Source organism: Dipodomys spectabilis, unplaced genomic scaffold (assembly GCF_019054845.1).
Source record: "Dipodomys spectabilis isolate Male_0828 unplaced genomic scaffold, ASM1905484v1 ptg000233l, whole genome shotgun sequence".
Lineage (NCBI taxonomy): Eukaryota > Metazoa > Chordata > Mammalia > Rodentia > Heteromyidae > Dipodomys > Dipodomys spectabilis.
The window spans coordinates 1,294,523-1,309,423 of record NW_024870910.1 but is presented as its reverse complement, the minus strand read 5'-3'; the positions used below and the strand labels follow the sequence as shown (position 1 = coordinate 1,309,423).

Below are 14,901 nucleotides of genomic sequence, written 5' to 3'. Positions count from 1 at the left end.
CCTGACTGAGCTTCTTTTGCTCAAGGCTAGCACTCTACCACTTGAGCCACAGCACCAATTCTGACTTTTTCTGTTTATGTGAAACTGAGGAATTGAACCCAAGGCTTCGTGCATGCGAGGCAAAGCACTTTACCTCTAAGCCACATTTCCAGCTCAACACAGGGAATATTTTATCAGTGACCAGTTGCTTTGAAATGGTTTCAAATAATTTCTATTACTTCTTGAACATGAATGGGTCAATTATGGTCCAGCCCATGGGTTAAAGCTGGCTGACCTTACAAATTATTATATTGACCTTACAAAATATTATAATATTTCATATTAAGGCGTATAAAAAACAAAAACAAAGGAAATATGTGACAGGAATCACAAGCAGCCCACAAAACTATATTTACTATCTGGCCTTTCACCAAAAAGTGTGTTGAAGCTCGATCTAGGAGAATGAAATTCTATTAAATTTAATTTCTTCCATATCAACCTATATTCAGTTAGAATCCAAACCCTCCAAGGAGGTATCCCAAATGTGAACTGGGTTAGCGTCATTTCCCCAGGTTCATTAAAATGTGTATATTGAAATGAACACTGTGTGGTTCTGGGAAATGTTCTAATGATGGTATGAGACCTGGCAAGGAGAAGACACTCACCCCCAGCCTCAGCGCCAACAGAAACCCAGGCATGAGCAGGGCAGGCAGGCCACAGATGGCCTTGAGATGGTCTTGACCTTCTTCTTTTGTGTGGTGTGGAATTAGTAATTCTCTGCTTCAGAAAACATCCTAAGCCCTGTTTCTCCTTTAGAAAGTGAGTGTTGTTTAAAACATGTCAGCGGGCACTTTTTGAAGCAAGGCTAGTACCGGAGGATGCCAGAGGCAGGGAGCATGAACGTGCATTGGTGAGCCTGGCATCGACTGCCTTAAAAAAATAGATGGTGATGTCCAACTTTTGGACAAGACTGCCACAAATGCAAGTCTTTCTTGTAAGAGATTCAAGCTCGTTTCCTCTTCAAATACCTCAGCTCCTGAGCTAGCATCAGTACAGACCTACCTCCCATAAGCACCACGGAGGAGAGGAGGGAAAAATGAAAAGCAACAGCTTTCATTTCTTTCATCTGGCAATTCCAGAGTCATTCTTGGACTTCGGGTGTTTCCAGGTAGAGGGCCCTGCTAACCCACACACAGATCGTTCTTTCTTCAAGCACTTACAGGAAACCAGGATGTGGTGCTGTTGTTTTTGTGCATGGTAAGTACATACCTCCAGCCAAATATCAGCCACGTCGTGCACAATCATCACCAGGGTCCCACCACGAATATAATTAGCACACCACGAAAAGCCCATCAAACAAAGAGCGGCCAGGTGGTGGATGACATTGGCCAGAAAATCCTACACACAAGAAAAAAAATGGAAGACGTGAAGCAACTGCAGGTTTTTCCCAGAGACTGGAAAAGATAATAGTAGTCATTCTTATTCCAACAACTTACATCTGTATATTTTGTGTGTGTGGGCCACTACTGGGACTTGAACTCAGGACCTTGTGCTTTTGCTTGGCTTTTTCACTTAAAGCTGGTGCTCTACCTCTGGAGCCATAGCTCTATTTCCAGCATTGTGCTGGTTAACTGGAGATAAGAGTTTCTTGGATTTATCTGCCTGGGATGGTTTTGAACCATGATCCTCCGATCTCAGTCTCCTGAGTATCTAGGATTACAGGCATGTGCTACGGGTGCCCAGATGTATGTTTGAAATTTATAAAACACCTTCATTTTAATTCTTAAACACAACTCTGAAAGGGAGCTAGCACAAGTATCCTCATTGATGAAATCACGTAACTTTGAAATAGCACTGAAGAGTTAACATCAAATCCGATGTCTCTTGTTCTTTCTGCTGTTACCACACTGGATATGCGTGTGCATACACACATAGACACAAATGCACACACGCAAAAGCACATCTTTGTATATACCTATTGTAATATCTATTGTTTATTCTTTGCTTAATCTAAGAAGGAAAAAATGTCTGAGTGTGACGGCCTATAATTCCAGCTATGCTGAAAGTGGAGACTAGAAGACTCAGAATTAAGGCCAGTCCAGCAAAAGAGTTAGTGAGAGCCTGTCTCTATAATAAACCTAGGTGTGGTAGTTCACCAATTAATCCTAGCTCCATGAGAAGTATCCATGAGAGGATCATGGTCCCAGGCCCACCGAGGGGAAAACTTGAGACCCTATCTGAAAAATAAGCTGAAGCCAAAAGGACTAGCAACGTGGCTCAAGTGGCAGGACACCTGCCTAGCAAGTGCAAGTCTCTGAGTTCAAACCCCAATACTGCTAATAAAAAAAGGAAAAAGTGGTAGTTTTATTAACTACACAATTATTAAGGAAAGTTACTACATATGAAATAAGTAAAACTGAGAACAGAACTACTCTGTCAGAAAACCAAGGCTAAAGAAACCTATAGTCATCTACAAAATAAAAAAGATATGCAAATAGGCATTTAGTCCATAAAAAGATATGAGTCATCGGGAAAATGCAAACCGGACTTCAGTGAGACAGATGATGCCTTACGCTCACCAGGATAGCTGCAGGAAAAGTGATGAGCAGTAATAAGTGCTTGCAGGCACTCCCAGTCCCCCTCTCTTATCAGCCCTCTCCCCACCTGTGGTCCACTTCCTCTCCCCAAATAGTTCTCCTCCCATGTTCAAGTCTGGATTAAGACTCCGAAAGCTCTTTGAAGGTATCCAGTTGGCTACAGTGCGCCCCCTAGTGAGGCATACTGCTCATTCAACTTAAACATAGTTTATCAAGCCAACTTCATTTTCCCTAGCATTAAGTTAAATTTACTTTGCGTGAAAATGTTGCTCCACACCAGCCTTGTCCATAGGTTTAGCACTGGACATACAGGCCTGAAGTATCTATCATCTGGCTCTCTTGCTAGTGTGTCTGAGAAAGTCTTGCAACTGCATTTAACGTCTAACATCATTCTTGTACCAGTAAAGAGGTTAGCCCCGTTTCTAAAATGTGTCATGTAACTGCAGAGGAAGTCGGAAGGCCCCTGACTCAGTTTACCTAAAAATAAAGCAAATCTTCCAATGCTTGCAGCAAGATTTTCTAACAAGGTAAATTAAGAAAAACATTTAAGTCTTTAAGAGGGACAGGGAGAAAAGATGGAAATGAGATTGATTGGAATATGTTGAAATTATATGTGGAAATATAACAACGAAAGCATCTCCCATAATTAGTGCAAGCTAAAATACCTACCTAAATAAACAAAAGTATAAATCTATAAAATAATAAAACACAGGAAGTGGCGCTGTAGCTCAAGTGGTAGAGTGCTAGCCTTGAGCTGAAGAGCTGAGGTACAGCGCCCAGGCCTAGAGTTCAAGCCCCAGGACCAACCAAAAAAAAAAAAAAAAGTAAAACACAAAGTCTTTGAAAACATCCAAAAGAATCTCATAAAGTGGTTTGTCATCAACTAAAAGATATGACTGCAGAATAAAAACTACTATCACTTCTCTTCTGTGAATTTAAGGACATGAAACTCCTAGGTTGAAAAATTTGACAACAGAAAAGAGATGACTTTTCTTATTGAAAATAAGTAAAGCTTCAATGTTTCTATCATGTTTCCTTACCAATATGTACCAAGGCATTGAAGCATAGCCTAGTTTCTAATACTATATGTAGTATTAAAAGCAAAATAATCAATAAACTGTTACTAAATATAACACAAATATTAGAATTTGGGGCAAAGGGATGAATAGTTTTTGAAAAAAACTTCTACTAGAGGTTTTGTAATTAGACACTTACCTTCCTCTTGACGTCAGAGCCAACACTAAACAACAGGGACCAATAGAAACTCATTTCTAACATGTAGTACCAGTACTGAGATGGTAGCAAGGACTGAGGAAAAAAAAAAAACAGTTCATTTCTGTGAATATCACCCTACAAACCACTCATTTTAATGCAGCAAAACCTAATTACATGACACAAAAGTCTATGAAATACTCAAAGTTTAACTTTCCAAAATAAATTATAGATAATATTTCAAGGTGTTTTATTTCTAAAAGAAGAGACCAGTATTCTAAAATCAAGTTCAATGTTTTATTTTAAAGTGAGTAAAATAGCTACAGGTATAATTTCCTTTCTTTAGCTTAATGGAAATTAAGCTAGATGTACAATTGTTTAAGGACTTTAAAGATGTCTTCTGATGAAGGGACTTAAATTTCTACTACTAGGCTTTTCCTTAACCCTTGTATAGTAGGAAGGTGCTTATTTTGTATAGGCTGAGCCATCATCATGTTTGGTGTGACAGACTGCTACCTTAATTCCCCCTGGACTAGCTACCTTTTTATCCCCATGCATTATATGGTCTGATCTTGGAGATACAAGCTTATGTAATGCAAGAAGGGACTCCATAAACACCATGCAAGAAGCCTGAGCTCTCCCACTAGACAAACCACAACAAGGTGGACCAAGACACCAACCAATAAAAGAATAAAAGCCAGCACCCAACTGACTAATGAACTCAGCTGATCTACTTAATCGAGCATAGATCCAATTGACACCCCAAATAAGTGGGTACTGTTACAAGGAATGAAGTTTGGGGATAATGTGTTATGCATCAATAGATGCCTGCTACACCTGAGTAATGTGGAGGATGAAGATGGCAAGACTGGACTAGGGTCTAGGAAATGCCTAAGTTCTTTCAGGTCTAACTTTCATACCTTGCAGTCTAAGTAGACACAGAGATTAATCAGGACTCTGGGCTGGGAAGCAAACTGGTTTTCAGGTAAAAAAAAAAGGATTCATAGCAAACAATGTACTTTTTATTTAAAACCACTGAAGAAAAAGAATTCAGGATATGGGTAATTAGGAAATACACCTGCCATCACAAAAATCTAAATCAGCTCTTACTGAATCAGCTCAATTACAGATGGAAAGTGACCAGTCCTTGAACTAAAAACGTGTCTCCTCAGAGGGAAGATAGAGCCACCTGACCATTTATATTTTCCCTATGCAATGTTAGTCATTCAGCCAAAATCTATTATGCACAAAGTTATAAGAACAAGAAAGGAAACAAGATATTAGATTTATCAGGCTTGGATTTGAAAATAACTTTTAAAATAGATGAAAAGTTAACACATTCTTTTAGAGAACTGGAATCCATGAAAATTTAGGAACTAGAAATACGATAACTGAAATTAATAATCAAAAAGGTGTATTTGACACCAGGTTAGATGCTATTAGAAAAAGCACTATTGAATGGGAGTGAGTTAAAGTAGAAAATCCCCCCCACACACTGCTAAGTACCTGAGCTCTTGCCCTGTTTGTAAGCTAACAGGTTGTGTGCCAGTTTTATGGATGCCAGCAGAAGATAGGAGAATCCTGGGACAGAGAAACAGGAGACCAGCAAGAGCCAGAGTGTCAGCATATAAGCTACTTCTATCTTCAGTTCCAACTGGACTAAACAAAAATAATCAGGTGACAGCTGCACAGGCAGGGGTTGTGATGCATGAGAAAAAACTTGAACTACCGAGCCTCAATCTTTTATAATGGGCGGTAATAATGTCTACCCTTTTCTCTAATGTGGTAGGCATCAGCTCTGGTTCTGAGGCTACCTGCTATACACACATCCTTGAAAAGATCCAAGACAAAAGGCACCCACTACATGTGACACACAAAACTGCTCAGGAGATCTGCAAGGAACTGTCTCCCCCAAGAGTGTAATAGCACAGAGAGGCGAGAGGAGGAAGAGGATTTCTCCAAAACATAAGGGGTTATAAAACCTAGTGTACAGAACTAGCATATCAGCACAATTGAAGAGAAAAGAACAAAAGCAACAGTAAAGAATTTTACAAATCTGATTATAAGCATCAAGATCCAGATGTACCAAGAAAATTATGAGAGAGAGAATAATTCTTCTTTGAAAGACATGCTCAACGAAGCAAAAATAAAAATGATAGCTTGGCACCGGTGGCTCATACCTGTAATCCTAACTACTCAGGTGGCTGAGATTCAGAAAACTGTAGCTCAAAACTAGCTTGGACAGAAAAGTCTATGAGACTCCATTTCCAAAAACAACCAGCAAAAGACCGGGCATGGTTCAGATGGTAGCATGCCAGCAAAGCAAGCACGTGAAGCAAGCACCAGGTGAATAAAGAAGAAACCACTGAGGAGACTTTTCTACCACGGGGGTCCTGATCCTCATTAGAGGCATAGGAATCCGGGGAGAGACGAACAGCTGGGAAGGTAACTTGACTAACTTGCAAAATAATTGTAGTGTGACATTAAGACCTTAAATATCTGAAAGAGGAGGACATAGAGCATATAGTATAATGACAAGCACCCATTTGTATTAAAGTCCAGTTAGTGCAGGATTTCTATAGTAATCTCTAGGATAATTAGTGAAAGGCAAAAATCACATAGGGCCAAAAGTCACAATAAGGGTAGTGAAATAATAGTAATTTAAAAAAACTTACCTGTCTCATAAGAAAGCAAGAGGAAATGTGTTAGTGCCAATAAAAAATGTAGGGTAAGATGACAGATTTAAACCCAAATACTTATCCACCTTACCTGTAAACCAGCTACAGGAGTGAGATGGTGGTGAGATAGAGAGGAAGAAGAAATCCAGGCAGAGAAAGAGCCAGAAGACAGAAGGCAGTGAGCAAGGGGCAGGGGGCGGGGAGGGATTAAGACCTAGAAGACAACCCCAGGAGTCTAGATGAAGTGAGGGAAGGTAATATCAGAAGGACTTACCTGTCTGGGATAGTCAACCCAAACCTGCCAGAGATCATATGCCCAGGGTTTCTAGGGGGTAAAAATAAATAAATAAAAAGATCTCAGAGAACAGAACAGAATCAAAGGCTGATAGAGAGCCTGATATTGTTTATTGATGGACAGTGATACAGAGGAAAACTAATTTCTGTGGGTTCCTCTTGCTTTTGTTGTAATTATTCCTCTGACTGGAGATATCTACTCATATCCTATTATGACCCGACATATTCAATGTGTCTGTTGCATTGAGGAGGGGGCAGCAAATACTGCTATCTCATTTAGGGAACTGTTTCCAACAACTGAGTCCATTAACATAATGATTCTTGAACCAACATGATTATTGTATCTGTATCAATAAAACTATGTAGAGGCAACTGTAGCAACAAAATACTTACGAGAAATCTTTGTTGATCTTTTTATGGTGTGATAAAACCTCCCAAGGGCCAGCCTCGCGTATGCCAGGCAAGCAGCACCCCCAGCTACATCCCTAGACAGAGATTCTGACTCCGGAGAGAAAGTTCTAAAAACTAGGTAACTTACTGAAAGTGTTATATCCTAAAGGATTTCTCACGCAAGGTTTTTAAAGATTAAAGACGAATTTCAAAGATATAGAAAACACAACTTACATCATAAAGAAATGCAATTCCAGCAACTGTAAGCAGTAAGTAAAATGTAAATCGCCAGCTGCCAAAAGAAAGAAAAGTCTTTAGTCCACTGTTGAAATGGCTGACAGCTGAGACCGAGAGGATTCAGCATGACAGGGTCTGGAAGGGCACACTCTGGAGTCACGCACATCTAACGAATCCTGGCTCTGACATTTATTTCATGGCTGCAAAGTCATTTAACCGAAGGGTTCATTTTCTCATCTGTCAGTAGGAGTAACAAAATGTAAAAGAGAATCGAAGCCGATTTGCAAAAGTAATGATCATAGTTCTAGTTTAAGAAAAGGAAGGACAAATGGTAGCTGCTATTATAATATTATTATTATCATTATTATTATTATTATTTTGACTAGACTAGTTCCAAGCCCATAATAAATGATGACCTTGTATTAGGATAGTGATCCATAATAATGAGGATTCTAATTAGTCCAAAAACTTACTTTATTCCAGTTAACCCCTACTTGCAAGATTCCTACCTGGCCAGATTTCACACTTCTCTTCAAAACAGAGTTTTAAACAAAGAAGTTTTCTTATGTATGGGGGTCTTTTAGAGATGTAGAAGACAGAGATAGACATGGTGGCACACATCTGTAATCCTAGCTTTCAGAAGGCTGAGGCAGATGGATCTCAAGTTCAAAGTCAGCCCAGGCTACATAGGAAGACTCTTACATGAAAATCAAACCAAAAACCAAGACACACACACACACACACACATACACGAAGTCAATCACAACATAGGGGTCTTATTTAGATTTGGATTCAAGCAAATGAACGATAAAGAAAAATCATCTGTCCTCAGGAAGGAATAGGGGCATGAAAGGAGGACATCAAGTTTCACCGTAGGCTCTGGCTGCTTCTCTAGCCTTATGTGGCCAGTCACTCATTGTACCAGCCAAGAAGAAAGAGCTGGTAGAAGTCACTGGGCTATAGGAGGGACTTAAGAAAGGGGCAGAGAGAGGGAATCCACGGATGTGTAAATGCAGCATTCAGCACAACCTAACTAATGCACACCCATCTGGATGAAAAGAAGGGAGAAAGGGAGAGTGAAGGCTGGTCCCACCTTGTTTTGCACAGGTGGCAGTTTCTGCCACCCAGGGGATGACCCATAGCATAATATTCTACAGGAGAAAACAGGAAAAGAAGACTCAAATGAAACCAGAACCCACTCCAGTATGGCCTGACTGCCTGCACACTGTATTCGATATATCCAGCCCTGGCATACATGTCCTTTATGCACCAGTCTTTCCGGCCCTCCTGCTAAGCCACTGGTAGCCATGAGGAGCAGACAGCACAACCCCCAGGCAGGGCCCAGGCTCATGAGTCAACTCAGACACAGAGATGTGCTCCTGTCCCATTCTGCACGGAGCAGACAAGTGAAGAAGCCTTGAAACCCGGGCCCTACCTCAACCCTAGAAGACAGATGCCAGGGCAGACACATTTATGATTTATCCAGACTTCAGGATGAGCACAGAGTCTTTCCTTAGGCCTCAGAGCCTGGATCAGACCCATTTCCTGGAGGAGGGAATGGAAGCACAGAGAGGAGGGTGTGAGCTCGGAAGGAGCTGTGGAAGGACGGCTTCCTGGGCATGTCTGCTTGCTCTCAGGAAGGCCACGCTGCTGCAGCGAAGCGGCAGCCCTGCAGCGCTTTGATGCTCTTCTTACCATGCTTCCTGGAACTTCTTCAGCTGGCAAGGCCCCTCTTGACTCCGCCGGCTCCTGAACCACCTCTCCACCTGCCGCTCTGTCAAGTTACTCTTCTTTGCCAGTCCATAAATGTCATCCTGGAACAGGATGAGAAAATGAATGAGAGAGGGGTTGTGAGGGGCCTCTCAGGGGCGGGCTGGCAGGCATGATACCGGCTGTGTCATCAGGAGGTTCCGTGGGATCTTGATCCAGGAAATGTATTACACTCTCTCGGTTTAATTATTTTAAATAATTGTTTTATTTTTATTGACATGACTGCTATTCTGTGCACTTAGTTAAATTGATTATGATGCTTTTCATTTGTGTACATACATTACTTCAGTCTTCTCAGATTGAAGTAATGAGTTAACTGAACAAGGGAAAAAGCATTTGTCTAGTTCAGTACAAGAATTAGTGGCAGTCCAAAAAAACAATTTACCCCATGTCTCCATCCACTCCAACCCAAAGTGGATAGCCAGCTTGTCTCATTTCAACAGGCTTCCAAGTGAAACATGCCACAAATAGACCTATACACCTATGAGCTACATCTTTAAAACCCTGAAGTAAAATAACAAGAATACATGCCATTTCTTTTTTGTCTTCTTCAGACTTAAACTAACGCTGAAAGGAAGCTTACTAGGACAAGCTTTAGCTAGGGACACATCAACTATCTGAACACACAGACTTGATCTACTTTCAGAGGACCATTTATGGAAGGAAGGGGAGATTAATACCTATTTTCAGGTTTTTACTACTTTTAACTCAATGCAGAGTCTAATTATAGGCTCATGGATTTCATCCAATATAAAATAAATTACAGTGATTTGTTTTTAAGGAAGAGGTAAACATGACGACTTACAAAAAGCAAATGCCCTTATAAAACCACTTAGAGTGGTCAGCTGTAGTAAACCTTTTATTTCTTCAAAATGCTGCCTCTGCCAACAGGATTGCAGGAAGGAACTCCTTTACAGTCCAATTGCAATTCTGTCCACCCAAGAGTACGCACAAAACTCAGTGCAACTGTTGCCTAGTGTTCTTCTGGCCAGTTCCCACATCTCCATTTCATGATGATCATTCTATTTAACAATTCTATGTATTCACCAGTGATGTTCCCATTAAACATTTGGAAACTCCCTTTGTTTAATTTTTATATTGTTAATGGGATTTGAATTTAGGGGCCCATAATTGCCAATATTTTTAATTTTTGAAATACTTTTTTTTTCAGGTAGAGTGTCATATTCTTTGCCTGGAGCTGTCCTCTTCTGCCTACACAGATGGGATTACTGATAATAAACCATGAAGCTCAGCCTATTTGTTGAGATGAGGTCTAGCTAACTTTGTGCCCATACCTCCTGATCACCATCTTCTGAGTTGCTGGCGATTTATAAGTATAAATCACCATGCCTGGTAATTTATCTCTTTTACTTATGTAATTACATGCACATACACATATATAAGTACTGAAACAAAACCTAGGGAGAGTATTAGTATCCTTACCTAAATGAGTTTCTAAGAAATCCCTTAAATTGGTAGCAAAACACATGTTCAAGCTGCATAACTGAGCCCACTTGTTCTGCCAACAGATACTTAGGGCCTGCTAGGCACCTAAAATGTCTGAATGTCCATCAATCTCCATAGGAAAACAAAACTGTAAGAGTATCTGTGGCTTGTCTAAGAATTGAAATGACACACACTTGTTTTAGGAAGGCAGTCATGTGGCACGTTAAGGGCATAGAGTTAGAGATGCTTTCTGGGCCATGAGCATTCTCTGTCCTATAGCTGTGTGGTCAAGCCACAACATACCTTCAGGACCTACAGCTGACAGAGCAATGGGAAGTCATGGATGATGGAACCAAATACAGCTAGTAGCACTGGGGACCCTCAACAGTCTATCCCAAGATCATGTTACCACTATTGGTCTAAAATCAGCATTGTCTCTCCCGGAAGACATTCCTCTCAGGCTTTTACCTGAAATAAAAGTCTGTTTGTCTGCTGAGTTTCCTTTCTGCCCTTTCTTTATTCTGATACCCTCATGACTCGGTTTCCTTAGACCAGCACTAGCACCTTTAACAAAGGAGATCTTAAGTCCAGAATCAAGATCTTGTACTTACATGCGATGGTCGCTTTGTAGAAGTCTTGAAAAAATTCTCTAAGATGGAGTTTGGTATAATTTTTCGAGTTGCTTTTTTTATGCCAAATGTTTTTGCTATAGGTGTGGCAACAAACCTACAAAAATATAAAAAGAAAGCAAGTTCAAAGTCTAAGAATGAAGCTAGCCAGGTGCCAGTGGCTCATACCTGTAATCCTAGCTCGGGAGGCTGGAATCTGAGGATCATGGTTCAAAGCCAGTCTGGGAAGAAAGGTCCCATAAAACTCTTATCTCTAATTAACTACTCAAAGACCAGAAGTGGAGCTGTGCCTTGAAGTGGTAGAGTATTAGCCTTGAGCAAAAGAACTCAGAGACAGTGCCCACACCCTGAGTTCAAGTCCCATAACCAACTCTCCCCCCGGCTCAAAAAAAAGAATGAATCTATAATGACACCCAAAAACTCAGGCTGACACCCTGGGTTGCACAGTGGAAGGTAAATCATTTGTGTGTTCTGTGTTACTTTGGATGATGAATGTCCCTGGCCAGCAGGATGATGCTATTAGAAGGGGTGGGTGGGGCCTAATGTGAGGTGGTTAGGTCATTGGAAGCATGCCTTTCAGGGAGATTGTGAGTTTCGGTCCCTCCCCTTTCCTGTCCCAAGAGGTGAGTGGTCTGTTCCTACCATGATCTGCTAACCTCTCCAGAGACCCAAAGCACTGGGCCATTCAGTCTGAGACAGGAACCTCCAGAATCATGAGTCAAACTGAGCCTTTTTTCTTTAAAAATTAATTACCTCAAGTATTTTGCTGACTAATATACGTTATATATACAATGTATATTGTATATTATGTATATATGTATATACATTTACTAATATACATTGCCACTTGCTTACAGATAACATTCACCTAAAAGTGAACAAATTCACCTAAAGGTGAACAAATTTTCAGATAGTATTTATAGCAATAATTTTAAGATATAAAATGAAACCCACAAGTTTAACATTTATTGTATTAATTCAAGTATATTTATATGTGAGATTTATGCATTAGAATAGGCCATCCTCTTTACAATTTCATTTTCAAGATTCCCAGTGGTGTTAGAAAAGAGGTCTAGGGGTGTGGCTCACCTCCACAGTCCCCAACACCAGAAAATGAATTGGCTTGATGAGATTATCTTAAATAATTACTGCTTCTATTTCAAGTCTTAACACATTTTAAAAAACTGTCATAACAAAATAAATACCTATGAATGTAATTAATGGGCAGCACGGAGAGTGTACCATTAACTTTATGAGGAACTGTAAATTGTTTGCTGACAATTAGAAGGGCCTTATAGCTTGTTCAGTATTTATCAAGAGCTCCTCACAGCATCCTCCTCACAGCCTCAGCTTTTCAGTGCAAGTTTCTTGCTTAGCCTATTATTTGCTCTAGTTGTTATCTATTGCCTTAGACTTTTGTGAGTTAATCAATTATCTCTAATTATTTTAGATTAGATTCTTTACTGGGTAAACTCTGAGTCCAGTCTTAGAAAGACAGCCTTGTTAGTACAGTCTTGCAGACAGGTCAGATAATGGAAGTTCTCCAGTGAGAATCCTGTTCTGCTGCCCTCCACAGCTGCCAGGCTTCGAGTTCCTGCTGCACTTGTGGTCTTTCAGGCTACCACATGGGTGGAGCAGTAGAGGGAAAACAATACCAGAAGACTGTTGTGATCTCCCGGATTCAGCTGCTTTTCTTAAGTAATACTCCCCAGATTGCTGCTGACTCTGGGCTAGTTAGGGATAATGAACAAGCTGAGTCTGACAACTTTTGCTACTCTTCAGGATTGCCTTTATGGGGGAGAGAATTTCCAGCGATCTTAACTCCTGATATGTTTGCTAATCTCTGGTGCACTGTGGTTTTATTTCCCTTTTTCTAATGATCAGTAATGTTGATTGGCCTTTTATGTTCTTACTTCCCATTTGTATGTTTTCGTTGATGAAGTATTTGCTCCAATCTCTTGCCCATGTTTGTATACTTTTTTCTTTTGCTCATTTTTGAAACCACCTATTTCTTTAATTGAGTTGTTAGATATCTTCTTACATTCTACAGTTAAGTCCTGCATGAGATGCATATACTTTTTTTCCTAGTCTGTGGCTTGCTTTCTCACTTTATTTACAATGTCCTTAAAAAAATAATTGAGGCATCCTTTACAGATCAGCTAATTCAATCTTTTCAAGTATCTAATTCAATATAATGTAATTGAACATATTAAATTATATCATTTATATTTTAATATTCCTATGATATAATGTTTCATTTAATTAATATAATACAATTCACTATCAATTTAGTACATTTACTAACTTACATGAGCATTACCATGAAACAACTTTAGGATATTTCCATCACCACATTATGATACCTCTTGCATATTTACTGCTAATCCTTGTTCCTTTTCAACCTTACCCCAGGCAACACTAACCTTCTTTCTGTCCTGATAATTTTGCCTTTTCTGGACATTTAATAGAAGCAGACTGCAATATGCAATCTCTTTCCTTAGCTTCTTTCACTGAGCAGGGTATTTTGAGATTTATCCATGTCATACTATGAGAAAAAGTATTCTTTTCTGTGAAACTAAAGTGAATTTGGTATTGTGTATTGATATCTCCTGGCATTATGTGTAACTATTATCTGTACTGCTTCTTACCAGCTAGCCATGTTAGGGAGATAAATCTCATGTTGAAGAAGTTAAAATAATGAACTGTAATTGCTAAGTGGAGAAAAAAGTAAGCCTTTGACAGGAAGGAAAGAATGGCCCCTTCCTAGCCCTGGTAATCAACTATACTTAGACCAGGAGGCTGACTCCCTGACAAGGAGGGGGGACAGTTTGCATTGAGATGAAAGCCTAGCAAGCTGCCCTGCACGGGGTGCCTGCCGAGCTGTGGTAGGGTAATGGCATTGCACCCCCTTTGCACAAAAGTAAACTGCCTGGACGAAATCTCTCATGGGTCCACTCATTTCTGATAATGAAGAGTTGTGCATTTCTATCAATACTTTCACTCTTTTCCCATTCATTGCTGAGCAAGATCCCATGGAATAGATACACATTCAGAGTGTCTTTCAAAGAGCAAACATTTTAGCCCTTTCCCAAAAGAACCAATAGCGTATGTTCAAACATATTCTTGTATCAGATGCTCACAGCAGTTTCCTTTATAATAGCTCAACAGTATAAGTGACACAAATTGCCATCAACTAGTTAAAATATAAATTAATTATGGTATGGTATATCTGTATGTTGAAAGACTACTTAATAATAACAAGGAACTATGGATACACACAAAATGAAAAAGATTCTCAATGCCGTTATGGAAAATGAAATAAATCAAGCACAATTTAATAAAATCTATCATTTCCTTTACAGAAATCTTGGAAAATAGCTATTAGTGAATTAAAGATCAGTGTTTCCAGGAAGCTGGTAGATAGGAAAATGTAAAAGGAAATTTCAGGTTAATGATAATAGTTACATAACTGCATACATTTGTCCAAGCCAAAAATTTTGTATGAACTTTATGATATGTAAATCTCACTGAAATTGTTTTTTTAAATAATAATGTGTAAAGCCAGGTGTGATGGCATGGGCTGTAAGTCCAGCTATTTGGAAGGCTGAGGATGAACTAGGAAGATTATGTGAGTTTATTAGTTTGAGTCCAGCCTGGGCAACAGACAGA

General features: G+C 39.7%; 1 protein-coding gene across 1 annotated transcript in view; it reads right to left on the bottom strand.

Moving 5' to 3' along the window:
- The window catches only part of Cers3 (ceramide synthase 3), a 47,978-nt gene that overhangs the window by 9,427 nt on the left and 23,650 nt on the right, over positions 1 to 14,901 (bottom strand). The window contains exons 3-8 of the mRNA XM_042698559.1: positions 11,215 to 11,329; positions 9,083 to 9,201; positions 7,385 to 7,442; positions 6,741 to 6,791; positions 3,792 to 3,884; positions 1,249 to 1,377 (exon numbers count right to left, since the gene is read on the bottom strand). Of these exons, the coding sequence (XP_042554493.1) occupies positions 1,249 to 1,377; positions 3,792 to 3,884; positions 6,741 to 6,791; positions 7,385 to 7,442; positions 9,083 to 9,201; positions 11,215 to 11,329 (565 nt within the window). The remainder of the gene's footprint in view (positions 1 to 1,248; positions 1,378 to 3,791; positions 3,885 to 6,740; positions 6,792 to 7,384; positions 7,443 to 9,082; positions 9,202 to 11,214; positions 11,330 to 14,901) is intronic.